At 30.3% G+C, this 17,422-nt stretch overlaps 1 protein-coding gene across 2 annotated transcripts in view; it reads right to left on the reverse strand.

Moving 5' to 3' along the window:
• Positions 1-2,554: 2,554 nt before the first annotated feature.
• Positions 2,555-17,422, reverse strand: part of LOC148302959 (lachesin-like) — a 67,094-nt gene continuing 52,226 nt past the window's right edge. Inside the window, exons 8-9 of one of the 2 annotated variants that reach the window (XM_088270797.1) lie at positions 4,239-4,409; positions 2,555-3,406 (exon numbers count right to left, since the gene is read on the reverse strand). In XM_088270797.1, the coding sequence (XP_088126923.1) occupies positions 3,048-3,406; positions 4,239-4,409 (530 nt within the window). In that variant the 3' untranslated portion in view covers positions 2,555-3,047. The remainder of the gene's footprint in view (positions 3,407-4,238; positions 4,410-17,422) is intronic. The other variant, XM_088270798.1, reaches the window with a different exon arrangement.

Here is a 17,422-nt window from a genome sequence, read left to right on the forward strand (position 1 = left end):
CATTATTGCCGTTAATTCATATCAAGGAGTTAGAACCGCTGCTGGAAGTGTGATGTGCTAGACGTTTCGAGTTTAGTTTTGTAAGGGAGTGAGAGTCGGAGGGGTGTAAGTGGAGGAAACAGGTTTACTCCACCCCTAAATACAGGTTGTGAGAGCTCTGATTCTGACACATGCGGACAGCGTCGTTATCTTGTTTGCATATTAAGTAATACTCAATTTGGAAAAAAAATCTTAGGTAAATATTGTTTGTACATAAAATATTTAAAAAAAAAAAATTGTGGGAAAGTGTAAGTCAAAACAGGGTTCTTATTCTTGATTAAGTAACAAAAAAAATATATAATAAGCGAATTGTTAATTAGAAATATTTTCGGTTCCTTGATGGATATTGTGTTTTTCGATTTTTACACAGAAAAATGTTTTAAAAATTATTTATTTTAATAAAATGGTTCTTCGTCAATATCTCATAAATGTCTGTAAGTACAAGAGAACTTTTTTTTGAAACTGATAAACTCACATTACGTTAGCCAAAAAAAAAAATACTTTTTTAATACCGGAGTCCCAATTGCATCAAAATTCCCAATTCATGAGGGAAATATAATATACTTAAAAAAAAGTAATGTTTTGAAAGTTGTTAAAATTTTTAACCCCGCATTTTATTGTATGGAAACAGTTTTAAAGGGCTTTTATTATTATGACAAAGTTAATAATTCATTATTTAATTTTGATGGATTATTCTAAGTTTGCTTTCGAAAGCTTTATGGTTATGCAAATAGAAACATATTAAGACAATCATAATATAAACAAGAAAAGGGGAGGTGAAAAATAAAAAGAATTTATAACATCAATGCAGTTTATATTTTATTAAATGAGCAATATACACTGATAAACATAAATATATTTCATGTAGGTATTCAAATAAAACGACCAAAAAAAGTTTCAAAATAAAGACTTAAACAAATCAATTCGATGTGAAATTTGAATTCATTGTTATGATTATAGTTTAAACATGTATTTTATGGTGTAAAATTATATCATAATCAAGTTACATTGACACTTTTTTCATAATTTCCTAAGTCTAAGTCCTTCACGTTTTCTTTTTTACATAACTGAAGTGACAATTAAAATGTTCCACTGTTAAAACACTAAACATATTAGCGTCTATTTCACCGCCATTAACTAACATGTAAATTATTTAAATAATTATTTATTTTTTTTACAAAAAATAATTAAGCAATATAAACAGGTAATATTATTTATCTTTATATATATATTTAAAACAATAACAAACGTATGGTTTCTTTCAATTTGTTATTATCGAAGCATTTTATGCAAAATTTAATCCATAACTGACGTAAAATTATAGAAATTAAATTGATACGATAACTGAAATTTTTGAAAAATATTTTTAAATTTTAATTTAATAGTACAGGTATGTATTTGGAAATCACTTTAAATTCGTGAAATCTGTAATGATTCAAATGTTTTTCCCAAATGTAATTTAGCAGAAAATAATTCATGTATATTTATTTACATTTGGCACAATACATCATACGTTAAAAATAGTAGTTTTTACTTAGTAATTATTTAAGATAAAATAATTTGAACATATTTACAGCAAACACCAAATTTGAGTCAAAAGAGTGAAGAATTTGTAAATTATTACAAATTAGAGTATGTGTTTATTAAGATACAAAATTATTAACATGAAAGATGTTGAGAAAACTATCATGAATTGGATAGGTACGACTTTACCGACATTATTCACATTTAAAAAAAAACTTTTATGGTTGTATGCCTAAAAAAAGGTAAATATATAGAATTAGAATAATTATTGGAAACGTATTTAAATTGTTAGTGATAAAATCGTCGGAGCTATCCAATTCATGCCCGATTGCCTCTTAGTGATTTTCTCTTTAGAATCAGAATAAAACAATTCGTCATTTCAGTACTAAAAAAATCTAATTTTGATTCTATTAAATTTTTTCAACGTAAAATGAGTTATTTTTTTTGAAGATTTAAAAATTCATTACTAAAAAATATTAAAGGGTTTAAAATTAATGTGTTTTATAAAAGTTTCAGATAATCAAATGAACAATGTTTTTTTCCACATTTTTTTAACACGAGTACCGCAAAAAGTCTTATACGATAAGAAGTCAATATACTATGACAGGTTCAAAAGATATTTACATTTCTCTGTATTATTTACACGTTATTGTATATAATTATTACAATAGCCTACCTTAGATATATCTAGTTATTATCTTTAAGTTGTTGGCAATAATTAATATATTTTTAATACTGCATACATAATACATTTCATACCTATTTTTTTAACATAGCTAAAAGCATTTGCTTTCACATATTTCCATAAAATATTTTGAGTAAATAACACTCCATTATGCATGATTATTCGATAATTAAAAAATATTTAGAACAATATTGTTTTTGTTGTTGGTTAAAATTATTAGTTAGTTTAAAAAATCTTTAAAAATTAAAAAAAAAATCATTAGCATTTCTTTTTAAATTGAATTTGATGAATTTATTTTGATTTAAGTTTTGAATTAATATTTTTTTGTTAATAGACGGTAAATTAAAACAATTGACACGCATTTTTTTCACAGTAATCAATATTAGATGAATTTTGAATTTACGGTGCGTGCAAAATTTTCAATTAGGATAAAAAAATACAAAGTTTGGTAAATTCGCGAGTTAACCATATTTCCAGGGTTTTTTTTTTAAACAAAAAAGGTCCCAGAACTCATTTAAAAACATATTCAAATATCATTTGAATATTTATAACAATACAATTTTTCATAATTTTGACGAATTTCATAAATAAAGATTGTAATTACATTAGCAAAACATTGTTTCATCTAATTGATTTTGAAAATTTAGAAAAAAAATGTCCGTGAAAAAAGGTGCCTGAACGGCGTTCCACCGGCTTTTTTTTTCATGTTTTTTTACATGAAAAAAAAAGCGCTGCAAACATGTATTTCCTTATTCCTCTTTAAAACAAATGTACGTTTATTATTAAAGCTTATCGTAGATTATTGTATAAATTGCAACAGAAAAATTAAGCACAGCCACACAGGAACATCGAGTAAACGGGCCTTATATAAGCCGACACGATACAAAATGTACTGGAACAAGTTCACTGGTAGCACTAGGGGGATATTGTGGGCTCCACGCCTCTGGGCGCTGGAGGAAGAGGACTCCAAAAAGCCCCTCTCCTTGCTGACAGAGTTGCCCGACGACGAGGCCGACTCTCCTTGGCTCGTCTCCCGTAGAGGACCTTGGAAGCTATACAGATTGTTGTCTGGTTCTGACTGGTTCTCTCCCGAGGGTTCTTCCGAGTCGAGGTCTTCGCGATCGAGCGCGGACTTTACTCTATACGGCAAATCCATCTCTGCGTAGGAAATGGTGCATCAAATACAAATAAATAAACTTGGTTAAGTGTATTTAATTTTCATTTCCAATTAGCGGTAATATTCTTCACTTGCGTAATATATTCCACCTAAATCCAAAATTCTGGAGCGTAAGACTGATCACCTAGTCTTTATGCGATTGACAATAAATAAATTCTGCATCGTTTCGATGGAGTGCCCTATAAACCAGCTGAGTGTGAATAGGAGTAAAAAAAAAGTTAAGTTTATATGAAAATCCGTAGATTAAAGCATATGTAGCTTCTGAAACTAGTCGTTACAATATAATACTTAAGTAGTAAAAACATAACTTTTATAATATTATAATTCTTTTAATTATTTATGTTTCTTCTTTTTGATTTTTTTTGCGTTAAATAATGTGTATACCGTATGATCCTTAGGAGCTTGCACTTTTTAAGGTTTGGAATACAGATAAATAATAATAATAATATATATTGTAAATAAATAACCTATGTAACGCCTAGGGTAAACTATTGGATCAACACGTTCTCAACTTTATCATATACATTATGATTCTTTATTTTATGATCTGGCTCCAGATCTTTGGATATATGAGTGGATTATATTTGAAGTGATAACACAGCTGATGTAAATTAAAGAACATAGGTTGAAGGGTATTACTACTATACAGGAAAGGAAATGAGAAGGAATAGTAGGTTAGATGAGAATAAAAGTAAGAACAAGGGCACTTGGGGTTTCATACTCATTACAATCTTGTGTAATTAGGATACAGTATGTACAGTGTGTACGTACGAGTTCCTTGAAGACGATATTTTAGATTTATATATAACTTACCATACAGTCTAATGTTGCCTTCAGCATCGCCTATAGAGTTTTTGGATATGCATTTATACCCCCCCATGTCATTCTTCTGGATTTTCTTGATGATGAGCTTCATCTGCACACTGTAGTAGGAATTACTTATCTCGGACATCTTATACTTGTCGTTTGAGATAATCATCTCTCCTGAGAAAAGTTGAAAAAGATTATAATCATTATTTTTTATTTTGTATATATAACAGTAATTAAAAAAAAACTTTGGATGGAACGAAAAAGAAAAAAAGAAATGAGTGATTTTTTTATTGGTTTTTATAACCCTTATCCGCACTTCGTGGTGCATTGTTGTTTGTCTTGGTGGTCCGCCTCCGTAATGTAATGGTAAGCGCATTTGTCTACTGTAATAGAGGTCCCGGGTGCGATTCCGAGGGATCGAAATGAATGTATTTTTAAATTTTATTTTGTACACTAAAAGCATTGTTAACTTTGTGGTAAGGTAATATAACACTCTCTTTATCATACATCGTTCACTTTGTGTAATACCACTTCAACAAACACTAATTCGTGACTACCGGTTTCGAAATACTCATTCCATTATCAGGTTATTAAAATAAAATTGTTGCGGTCTGACTTTTACACAAAAATAAAATTATGAAAGTGAGATGTTTTAAATTGAAGCATAAATATAACTTCCGAAATTTTAGTAGTATTTTTGTGAATGGGTGGAATGGAAAATATTGCAGGTGTATGAAGTGATCGCATATAATTTATGAGTGGTCTTAAGCCCTGTAAACATCAAGATATCTTTATTCTTCTACATCTATTTTGGGATATCAGTAATCTTACTTTTAGATGACATTGTTTACTTAGATTATTAAGAAAATTTAATTCTTTTAAGATGAATGTTAAGCATGTATAAAATAATCACCTAAACCAGCCTTTGAGAGATCGTAAGCCACGTAAATATCCAGACTTCTATGTCCTTCTATGTTGAGATATCAATAAAAATCTTAGTTATCGATGACATAGTTTTCATGGATTGTTGAGTAAATTCATTTTGACTTAGATGTTTTGCCAACAAAAAAACCGGAAGAATAAACATCGATAAATAAATAAAAAGAATACTCAAATGAAGGAAGTTCCTGTTTAACATTTTTAATTAAAAGTTTTTTTTATTGTTTTTTTACAAATGGCAATTTAGTATATTACGGTCTAATATGATAAGTCATAACTTCATGGCTTCATATGTGGCAAATTCAAGACTCGCGTAAATATATTTTTTCAGGAAAACAAAGACATTTAAGTGTGAGCAATTTGTCGGGATGTTAGCGCAAAACCGCGGGGAGCTGTTTCGGTTCATTAAAAGCGAACAAAGAAAGCTCGGCTCACTTTTATTCGTCCTCATCAGGTAGAATCCTCACCAAATGCGCCAGAAAAAGGTAAATATATGATGAGCTCCGGTAGAGAACGTGGCCTGAGATACGCGAAATATAAATAATATGCGGGCCGAGTCGCCGAGTCGACGTGAGACTTGTAGATTGGAACCCACTAGAAAATTTGAATATTAAATTTCATGTCAGATTGATATTTTAATCCACTTTCTTTTCATATTATTTTTGATATCTCATCAAAGATGAAGAAGAATACGGAGGTCTGGGCATTTACGGGGCTGACGACCGTCATAGGCTGGTTTAAGTGATAACTTTACACACGTGTAACATTCACCGATTCTACCCATTATTGACAACCACACTACTCAAATTCTTGAAAGTTCTATATTTATGAACCAATTTAGAAACCTTGTTCTTGAATCACTAGAACTTCATTAGAGAAATCTATTGGTGAGATGTAAAGAAGCTTTTTATTAAGCAGAAACTCTTATATAAGTATGTGAGGTCCGAATCCTGGATTATAATCACACATATGAGAAACGCCAGAAAATACCATTTTCATTTTTATTATTTAAGCTTTTAATTTGACCAGATAATTTATATACAACATTTTGAGTGTGTCACAAAATGTTGTCACAAGAGTTGTCACAAGAGTTGTTCACAAAAAATTATATGAAAAATAACTCCTTTAATTGAAGGTAATCCAGATTTGTGAATAAGTATTTGGACACACTCAAAATGTTATTAGTCATTTTGCATTCACCATCACAATAACGAAACGCCATGAGATTAATCATTTATGTATGACTTCAAAAATTTGAGAAGTGTGGTTGTCAAAGATTTGTTAAATTAAAGATGTCTCAATCCAACACAGATGGCTGTTGCGAACTCATATGTACTGTGTCATGAGATTGGTCACAAATCTAGGAGTTCCAAAAATTTGTGTAGTGTTGTTGTCAGTCATGGGTAGAATGGTAAATGTTACACGTGCGTAAAGTTATCACTTAACCACCCTATGACTGATCATTATTCCGAGAATCCTAAGAATTCTAAGATATGGAAATGAATACGTGCCATTGGTTGATATTTTTAGTACTTCAATAAACATCTTTACGTCAAAATTTACAGAGCCCTTTTTTGGATCTCTTGGTATGAATTTTATTTCGACTATTAGCTTCCCTAATTTGTTTAAACAATTTTAACTCTTTTTTTCACCAAGTTTTGCATATTTTTATTACTTTTACTTATCTTTTCTTTTTTCAATGTATTTATTTTTATTTTACATCATTTATTATTTTTTTCTATGTAATCTATCTTAATTTTTTATTTCTATATTATTTTCTGTAAAAGGCAGTAATGCCCAAATAAATAAATAAATCATAACCTCTGCAAATACCTAAACATTTACATTCTTCTTCGTTATCATATTTTGAGATGCCATTTTTTTAAATGGTTTTGTTTTAAGACGCCAAAAGGCGGCTAATTTTGCATTTGGTATATATATTTGTAATTATAATTTTTTAAATACAAATCTCAAAAACTCCTTTTCATAATTCCGGTGAATATAAGAGAAATTAAATAAAAAATTACCATGCACCTGTATTTTAATTTCCTTTATGTTGTTTCGAAATTTAATTAATTTGTTGGTAGACGTGGTAGTACCAAATGGCTCCCAATACGAAGTGAATACCTGCATTCTGCGATATTATAAAATCTTATTTTATCCTAGTATATTCGGCCGGCAATATAGGATACAAGCAGCGTAAAAAAGCCTCGTCGGCATTCCAGCTTAAAACAATTTGGCCGGCAGTCTGGAGGGGGTAGCGTCACCCCCCGAGCCATCCCCTAGCGGTCGGTGGTGGTTGGATATTAAATTTAAAAAAGGCCAGCAGTGCCTCTAAACATTAAAGTACCTGCCCAGCTGACCAGGGATTCGTAACTAGAGCTTCCTTGCTTTGAACCTCAATAGTCCATCTTAATATTTTTAAAAGTAATGAACTTTCATTAAAAAACTAACCAACTAATCACAATACCGCTTCGCTGCCAGGGTAGGTAGAGATAAAAGACGCCACACCAACCTGTTTTTACAAACAATCTTCGCCTCTTCCACAATTATGGTTTTTAATATCACAATCTATCCACATGAATGAATGAGGCGACTGTAGTTGGAAAAAGGAGCCGAGTAAGACTGAGAAATACTTGGCATGATCACGTATGTCGAATACTAAGCGGCTGGGTCAGGAGTCAAAATTAACTGGTATGTATGATATGCATAAATGTGGAAGAGGCGAAGAATGTTTGCATATTTTAAAACTGCAATAGCAGCGCCATATTCGAATGCAATACAACACACGCCACACTCAACGTTGTTAATGGCGAACAGTGTGCTTCTTGACAGATGCTATAATATTGTATTGCACAGAGCCACACCTACAATACATGTATGTATTGTAATAAAACAATACAAATATAAAGAAAATAAAGATGGTAGTACGTAGATTAATGTAAGTTGGAAGTTTTCTGAAAATATTTGAATTCAATATTGCCTACATTCGTTTTGATTGAGTTTTAATTAAAAAGTGCAATACATGGATCCCGTGGTATATTTAAAAAATAAATATGGTGACCACTGCTGCAGTAGTTCACGGTAGATATAACCTAGTTTCAACCCTGAAGCGCGAGGTATACCAAAGTCTCTCTGAAGGCTGTTGTGCTCACATACTGTAGGGGTTGCAATAAATGGAAGGCAAGAGGGTTAAAGCCCGTGGACTAGAACTAGGCTCATGTTATTATTGTGTAATTAATAATACCACAGGGCTAAAACTAGGACAGAATGCAGATTTAATTTGCCCTAACGAAGGCCTGTATGGTTCTAGATAAAAAATACAATTAGCATATTTTATTTTATGAAATCAGAAAATATTTAACAGAGTTTTTATTACCCCGGATATGCAAGGCTGTAAATAGTGAAAAGTGTTTAAAAAGCTGTAAATAGTGAAAGGTTATTTTTTAAAGTAGTTGACAGCTCAAGGGATTTGTATTTATAAGTAGTATTTAAGGTATAAAAGCTAGTACGAATACAGGCATGAATTTTTAACTTAATATTATTATTATTATTATTTTAAATTTATATTTGACATTTTTTTTATCAAATCCGTTATGAGCTGGTATATACCACTGTTTCTTAAAATGTATTACGATACGTATTCAAATACATTAAGCAATATTATCAGTAATACGAATCTGAATGGATTGAAACACGTGTTACGAAAGATTTTACGTAAAAGAAGTAAAATTAAAACAAAATATAGATGGATGTTACCAAAAAGTAGCACCCGAATTGATGATTGAAACTATCATAAGCTACTTAGGGATATATATATATATATATATATATATATATATATATATATATATATATATATATATATATATATATATATATATATATATATATATATATATATATATATATATATATATATATATATATATATATATATATATATATATATATATATATATATATATATATATATATATATATATATATATATATATATATATATATATATATATATAAATATATAAATATATATATATTTATATATTTATATACTATATTTATTTTTCAAAAATAAATGCTAGATGTATGTTCCATTATGACTAGGATGGTAAATGTTAAAATTATGATCACTTAAACAAGCCAAATGAAAGGTTGCTAGCCTTGGAATGCATAGTTGAGACACCTCAATACATGAAATATTGAGGTAAGTTCTGACATAAATTATCAAAGAAAATCTTATTGAAAATTTTAAATCGTTATCCGTCGTAACGTAAAAAATGTCCACATCAAATTTTAAGTACTTATAAAGGGCTGTTCGTGGAATATTTCGATTTTCAATGTATGAGGTTTTAACTTTAACCTTAAAGGGTAATAAGGGTTAACAATCCGGCTATTTTTTTTTAGAATACATATCGTCAAAAATAAAAAAGCAGAATATATTGTAGAAAAATGCCTTAATTTATCGTTCTGATTCCTATTTTTCTTAGAATTTTTAAATGAACGATATGAATCAGAGATGAACCCAAGTACCAGATGCGCTATATTTGCAACCAGTGAAAGGGAAAATATCTTCTGGTTGTCCTGTATACCGATACGGTCTGGCAGAGAAAAGCCGAACACAGATGGAATCAGTGTATGGAATTTCGGAATATGGAATTCAATTCCATTTACTAAGTAAACACGCGTGTGTGAACACATCGACTGAATAAATAAACAGTGCAAATTTTCAATAACAAAAGTAAAATCATAGTTACTGTAAAATGTGAAATCAGTGAAAAATGTTATCAAGAAATGTGCTTGATAATAAAATCATAGTCACTGTAAAATGTGACATCAATAAAAATTTTTACTTAAGAAGTGTACTCGATGTTTCTTTACGATTATCAAATATTTTCACTGTGGATGTCATTTAAAAATGTTCTAATAAAAAAATACATGTTTTTCTATTACAGCATCTGCAGAAGAAAAGAGCGAACATTGCCCGTTAATAATTTTAAAGAATATAAAAACTGAATATTATTGCCATTAATATTTATAATTGTTCAAAACATTTTGAATTGTGACCAAATACTTGTTCACTAAACAATCTAAAATCACTCGTTTACGAGTGAAGGCATAAAAAAAAATGTTCACAAATCTGGGTTTTCTCCATTTTTGAGTTATTTTTCAATTTTTGAAATCTTAACATAGATGAAGAAGAATATGGAAGTGAAGTGATCACTTAAACCAGCCTATAATGATCGTAATCTCCGTAAATGTTCAGATTTCTTTATTATATTATTCTTCATCTATGTATGTTTAGATTTCAAAAAAATCTGTGTTAGCGAATATCCCTTAAGTTATTACGATAAATAAATTCGCTCTTACCCTACATGTTTGGTACAAGTATGGGTATTTACAGGGATTATGACATTTTTAAGAAGACTGAGCAATGCGTGGTTAGGTAAAGCTAGTTTCAAATAATATAAAAAAAAAATTCTCTAAATTTTGTTTTCATTACTCGTATGACCCTTTTATGATTTTTTTAAAATAAAAAAAATTAAATAGCCAAAAGTCTTGGCGGTAATTTATCATGTATTCGAAATACATTTGGGTTCCGTTCACCGCCATTTCTCGGGCGGTCTTCTCCTGTTTTTGTGCCTTTTTTTACATAAATTTCGCACAAACGATTCGCATGTGTCATATTCAGGTGACATTACACCCGCATACTTCGGCAGCAGCGCCGGGAGGGACCCACGGAGGCCTAATGGCCTCTTACTCTTCTAAGCGCGGGAAAATTTATTGAATTGCCAGAACGAAATGAAGTTCGAATATATGTTTCCATATATTTGCAAGAAAATATAAAAGGTGGCTGGCTACACACATGCGACGCACGCGCGGAACATGTTTTATTTTATTGTTATGTGGAGCGCTTTCTGCATACGCTTTATTCTTGAATATCAAGTATATTACTTGAAACTCTGAAACTATAACCGGTCTTGCTAAAAATTATAATTAAATAAATTACTAACTAATAATTACGCCGCTTACCGCAGGTGTAAGTAGAGATAATAGAACGCCACACCGATATGTATTTGCAATCTTCGCCTCATCCAAATTTATGCATCTCCTCATATATATTTGACAGATGACAGTTAATTTGTCACTACGTTTTACCATTTCACCACAAATAGACTGACATCAGAACGGCGTTTGCAAACTGTGCAAATTTATTTTGAAAACATTATTCAGTTTGATCCTCATTTTCAACGCAAATTTTTGTTCACCGATGAGGCACATTTTTGGTTGAATGGTATGTCTTTAAGCAGAATTGCGGAATTTGGAGCGGAGAAAACCCAGAAACCTTTATCGAGACGCCCTTACATCCATTAAAAGTCACTGATTGGTGTGCTTTGGGGGCAGGTGGAATCATTGGTCCATATTTTTTTTTAAGACGATGCCGACAAGAATGTTGCGGTCAATGGAGAGCGCTACAGAACCAGGCTTACTGACTTTTCGTACCTCGGTTGAATGGCATTGATCTAATAAAGCTGTGATTTCATCAAGATGGCGCAATATGCCACACGGTGGATGTCACCATCAATTTATTGCGGGAAATTTGAATGTGTAAACCCCATGTAAAAATATTCAAAGAGTTTTCGTAAACTGGTAGGTAGTAGTTTCTAAAATTATAATGTATTATGTCATCTAAAGCGGATTATCCTTATGTTTATACATATCGTAGTCATACAGGAGAAAGTGACCTAGTACATTTTATTACAAAACGGTAGTCATTAAATATTTGATATCTTACTAGCTTAATATTGCCCTGAAAAAAATCCCAAAGGATTTTAAACTTGGAAGAATAATATATTGAATTTTTAAAAATGACTAACTGCATTGATGTTTATTTTTTTGCCAAGCAAAAGTGATTTAAATGGGGCCTTCTAAACATTTTACGTTTTGGAAGTTGGTCACTTTCTCCTGTACGACTACGATATGTATATATGTGTCTCTGCGTACGTGTTGCAGTAACTTTCCGTAACGTAGTGAACTCGCTTTGTAGTTAATATGGCCTCATATGCACAACATACCATCATAATGACTAGCGAGCGGAGTACACGTAACTCTATCCTTTGCTATTATAATCACGACGATTTAACTCTCCGACGCATAGATTAGATATAGAAAAAAAAACATTTATAAAAAGTCGTAAGCCCTGGAAATGTCCAGACCTATTCATATTCTACTTCATCAATGTCGAGATGTCAAAGATGTAAAAAATAACTCCTTAGCGGAGATAATCCAGATGTGTACACATTCAAAAAAGTGTTATAAATAAAATATCTCGTCAAATTATAAGCTTAATAAAAAAAATTGTAGCTAATAATTAAAAACATAATTTACTTTGCAACCTTGACGGACCTTGCATACAAATATTAAAAGTCTTTGTTTAATAAAAGCTATCCCTATTCCAACATAGATGGATATTGTGAACTCAAATGTATTGTGGTACGAGTTAGATCAATATATCTAGGAGTTTCAAAAATTGAAAAGTGTAGTTGTCAATCATGGGCAAATTTGATGAATGTTATACGTGTGTAAAGTGATCACTTAACAAAACCTATAACGGTCGATAGTTCCGTAACTGCCCAGAATTCCATAATTTTCTTGATCTATTATATATATATTGAGATGTCGAAAATGTAATTATTTTAATAGGTTTGATACCTGTACTCGTACAGGCTTGTTAAAAAATATAACAAATAAATATGTACTAGTGAAAAGACTTAGTTAATAGATTTATATTATCCACTGACACTTCGTGATGGAATTGCATTTTTAATTTATTATTAGATTAAAACCAATATTTTTAGCTTTTCCACTTTTTTATTTGACCAGAGACCGGGTTTCGTCGTTACCGACATCATCAGACTGATGATGTCGGTAACGACGAAACCCGGTCGCTGGTCAAATAAAAAAGTGGAAAAGCTAAAAATATTGATTTTAATCTAATAATAAATTAAGACTTAGTTAAAATACTACAAAATGTGCTGGGTTCAAGGGCAGGGCAGATCACCTAGCCTTGTTGCAATTAATGATAAATATAACTCTGCGCCGTTATGGTGCAGTACCCTATGCTACATTGGGTGCGAATTAGGGCTAAAAAGAAAATAAAAAAATAATGTCGTAAAGAGAATAATAAGGGAAAATCTTAATTATTTGAAAGAGATATGAAACTTCACTGTCTATGGTTTTAGTAGTTTCGTTGGGGAGTACAAAAGCATACTTAGAATATTCAGTTTCATAAAAAATGGGTTTGAACAAATAAAAAAATAAGATAATTAGTATAATTGAAGGTAAAATATGAGGTTTAAACCGTAAATAAATAAATTAACAACAGAATTCAAATATTTAAAAACAATAATAAAACCATATCTTTTTGATTTTTGGCTAACGTATGTGAAATTCCTTTAAAAATAAACTAACAATAAACTCTCAATTTAACTTACAATAAACTCAAATAAATTAACAATTAACTCTCAATTAACTTTCAATATATAATTGCATATTGAATTTCAAATTACGTGGAAGCTAGTACGTATGGTTTATTCACGTTTACAAGACTATTCACCTCTCAAATTACTTGTCAAACTTCACAAACATTTTCAAATTCTATGTTCAATATTATAAAGCTTGAAATATACATTATATTTACCAATTTAGTTTTACTTGATGCCTTAGCAATAGACTCATATATATAGTTTATGTATATATATATATATATATATATATATATATATATATATATATATATATATATATATATATATATTTGTCAGTATATATCTGTCCGCCTCCGCAGTGTAATGGTCAGCACGCTCGGCTACCGTTCTGGAGGTCCCGGGTTCGATTCCCAAGGGGGGTAAAATAAATATAAGTGTTTTTTTCACTGTCATATTTATTTAATATTACCCTGGACTGGTACCTGAAGTGGAGGGCTGATCACCTTTCCTTCATGTGTAAACGATCAAGATAACACTGCGTTTATATGACGCAGTGCCCTATGCACCATTGGGGTGCGGATAAGGGTTTTATTATTATTATTATATATAAATATATATATATGTATATTTACATTTTTTTATTGTAGGAACATAAGTCATAAATACTCGACTCCAGTCCGAAATAGTCATATTCCGGTATTCTCTAGCTCATAGGAGTCGTTTTTTCTTCATGCCTCAGTCAGGCGTAGTTTTTTGGTTGGACGTCGACCCATTAGATTTACTTCAACTAACCGTCTTCGAACTGTCCTTTTGGAGACGTTGATCCCTTCATTGTTTAACAACGTAGTTAGAAGATCAACAGACTTTTTACGATTTTGGAAATAGATGTCTCTTATTTTATGGTCACCACGCGCAGTGGTGATCCTTTTTCTGACACTTTTTCCGACGCGGGCTGCTTCTAGAGGCAGGTTTTTAACAAATTTTCTTTTTATCCGGTTGAATCCTGACTTCAAAAAACCTGTAAGTGCTTCTATCTCTCTCTGGGAATATGTGGAATGAGGTAGTAAGGTTTGTACTTCCCTACATTTTCTTGGACATGTGTTCGAACACTTACCCATACTTAAATTGAGAATATTATGGGTAAATTCAAACTAAATTGCATTTTAATTAAAAATAAATTTAAACTAACTAATTAAATTGGCAAAACTAATAAATTATTAACCAATACTTAAGTTTTAATAGTGTTTTCTTTTAAAGAACTAAAAAACTTGATAAAATATCGACTGAGCTCACACCTATACCATTTTTCAATAATTAACACCCAAATGAGAAATAAAAACTTCTTTGGTATTTTACAGAACGGGTCGTAAGCTCTGTGATTACCCAGACTTTCGTATTCTTCTTAATCTTTGTTGAAATGAAATATGTATTCATGCTAATAGCATTTTATTGGTTACGATTGTAAGAGAAATACCAGTTGAATAAACATGGAAAAATAATACACAGTATAATTTTGAAATGAAATAACCATAATTGGTATATTTGCGGTACAATGCATGTATAATGTATTTAAGCCAAAAGTTTTTTTATTGGTGACAATTCTAAGAGTAAAACCAGTTGAATAAACTGGGAAAAATAATACATCGAATTTCATGATACAAATCAACCCAAAGCACATAAGAGCTAATTTAGAAATGAAATAACCATAATAGGTGTATATGTGCGGTAGAGATTTGTAGCGATGTGCTAGCGCCAATTGGACGAGTAGGAGCATTGGTGGCTGTCTGCTAACTGGTAGTATGGAAATAGGGGAAAATGCGAAGGGTGGGGTGGTATGTGGGATCGTGGGTATAAATTTCCGCTAAGTGTTTTAATGTCACTGTACCCAGTATAATAGCGGCGAGGAATTTAACGTTTTGATAAAAATTGATAAAAATCCTCACAAAGGCTCTACTTGATTTATGCACGCTTGTAGTGTTCCCATTCTCGAATGCTCAGCTTTAAAACGAATACACAATAACCTTGTAATGTTGAATTCTCGTGTCGGAATTTATTTTGTGAGCCCGATAAAAGGCTAAACAAATATTTCGTAAGAACAAAGAAAAATACAATTTTATTGGTGTTTTATTAATTTGTACAGATCATCTTGATTAATTTTAATAAAAGTTGTTTACTTTTTAAATGAGGGTTGGTATTATTTCCTTTCCATATCGTGGTAAATTAGTTTAATTAAAAAAAGGATTCATACCGCGGATAAAATGGTTGTGAATATGAACAAAAATAAAATGTTTGAATTTATTAAATATATTTTACATAAATATAAAATAAAATACATATATACAAAATAAAATACATATATACATATAAACAAAATAAAATTATTCTACGGTGAAAAGTACGAAAAAAACTCCACAGCTTAAAGAGAACATTTCCATATTATTCATTTAAAAGTTATTTAAAATAATATTAAAAACATGTATACACTCACTTAAAGTAGGTAAATCTAATTACTTTTATCTAGGCTTGCCTTTGCAATTAACGATCTATATAAAACCGCTTCAATACTATGGAATGCCTTATGCACCTTTAGGAGCGGTAAGGAAAAAATATTTTTACTGTATTTTGTTGTATTTTATTTTATTAAAAAAATATGGTTGCATGCTATGAGCATTAATTTATGTATATTTTTTTATATTAATGAAAATTCCCACATAGGCATGGCCTTTACGTAGGTAAACAATAAAAAATATTTAATATTACAGTATGTTATGACCTTTAATAATTTAAAATCAGAATAACGGGAAAACAGCATAAAGTTAAGAAATGTTGAGAATGAGAAGCATTGAAATAAAAATAAATGTTAAAAAATTATTAAGATCAATTCAAAGTACCAATTTACGTCCATTTGATTTTTTAAAGAAATTAATTTATACACTAGACTTCCCATAGGATTCGGATAGGATAAGGTAAGTCAATAGTCTCACTTAATCTGACTAATAAATTGATATGATTATCGATTAATTAATCGATCATCTCATCAGTCCATTTCTAGACAAGTCATAACCGAAAGGAGAAGAAATTACTTTCATACATTCGATTAACAATCCAAAAAGTAAAGATATAGTAAAAATATATGATGAAGTTTTTTTGGACATTTTTTTTTAATTTATAAACTCGCGTACAAGAGCATATAATTGAATACAAATAAAAATAGGAACTTTGAAGCAGAATTATTCACGAAACGTTATCTATTTTGAGATTTAATTTGGAATAATATTATCACCATGGTTGGAAATAATTGAATAATCCTCTCAATCCAACCCAATCATGGTCAGTAAATTATCTTTAAGAACATTGAATATGCTAAATGCACTAATGGGCCTCGAACCAAATATATTAACTGAGTTAAACATTAATCCATTTGACATCTCTGGGGTAAATGGTGCGTATGCAAATTAAAATGGTCCACAGTTAGCCACTGTTCAGGCGCAATATATACGTATGTGAAATGTAGATGGCTGAGTTAACATCGCCAAATTAACTTTGTAATAATATAAAAATAAAATTCTTAATTTTAAAAATTAAATCGATGAATTACATTATCATTCGTAGTTAATTGATTCACACTTACACATATATTAAACTTTTTTATATTCATAGAAAACATGAAAAAATTAATATAAATATATATTGGACCAGTGTTCCGCAAACTTTTTCTATTCATGGTACACCTACCAAATAAAGAAATTACAGAGTTGC

The sequence above is a fragment of the Brachycentrus maculatus genome, unplaced genomic scaffold (genome assembly GCF_059751285.1).
Source record: "Brachycentrus maculatus isolate JH-2025_06_01 unplaced genomic scaffold, ASM5975128v1 h1tg000396l, whole genome shotgun sequence".
Lineage (NCBI taxonomy): Eukaryota > Metazoa > Arthropoda > Insecta > Trichoptera > Brachycentridae > Brachycentrus > Brachycentrus maculatus.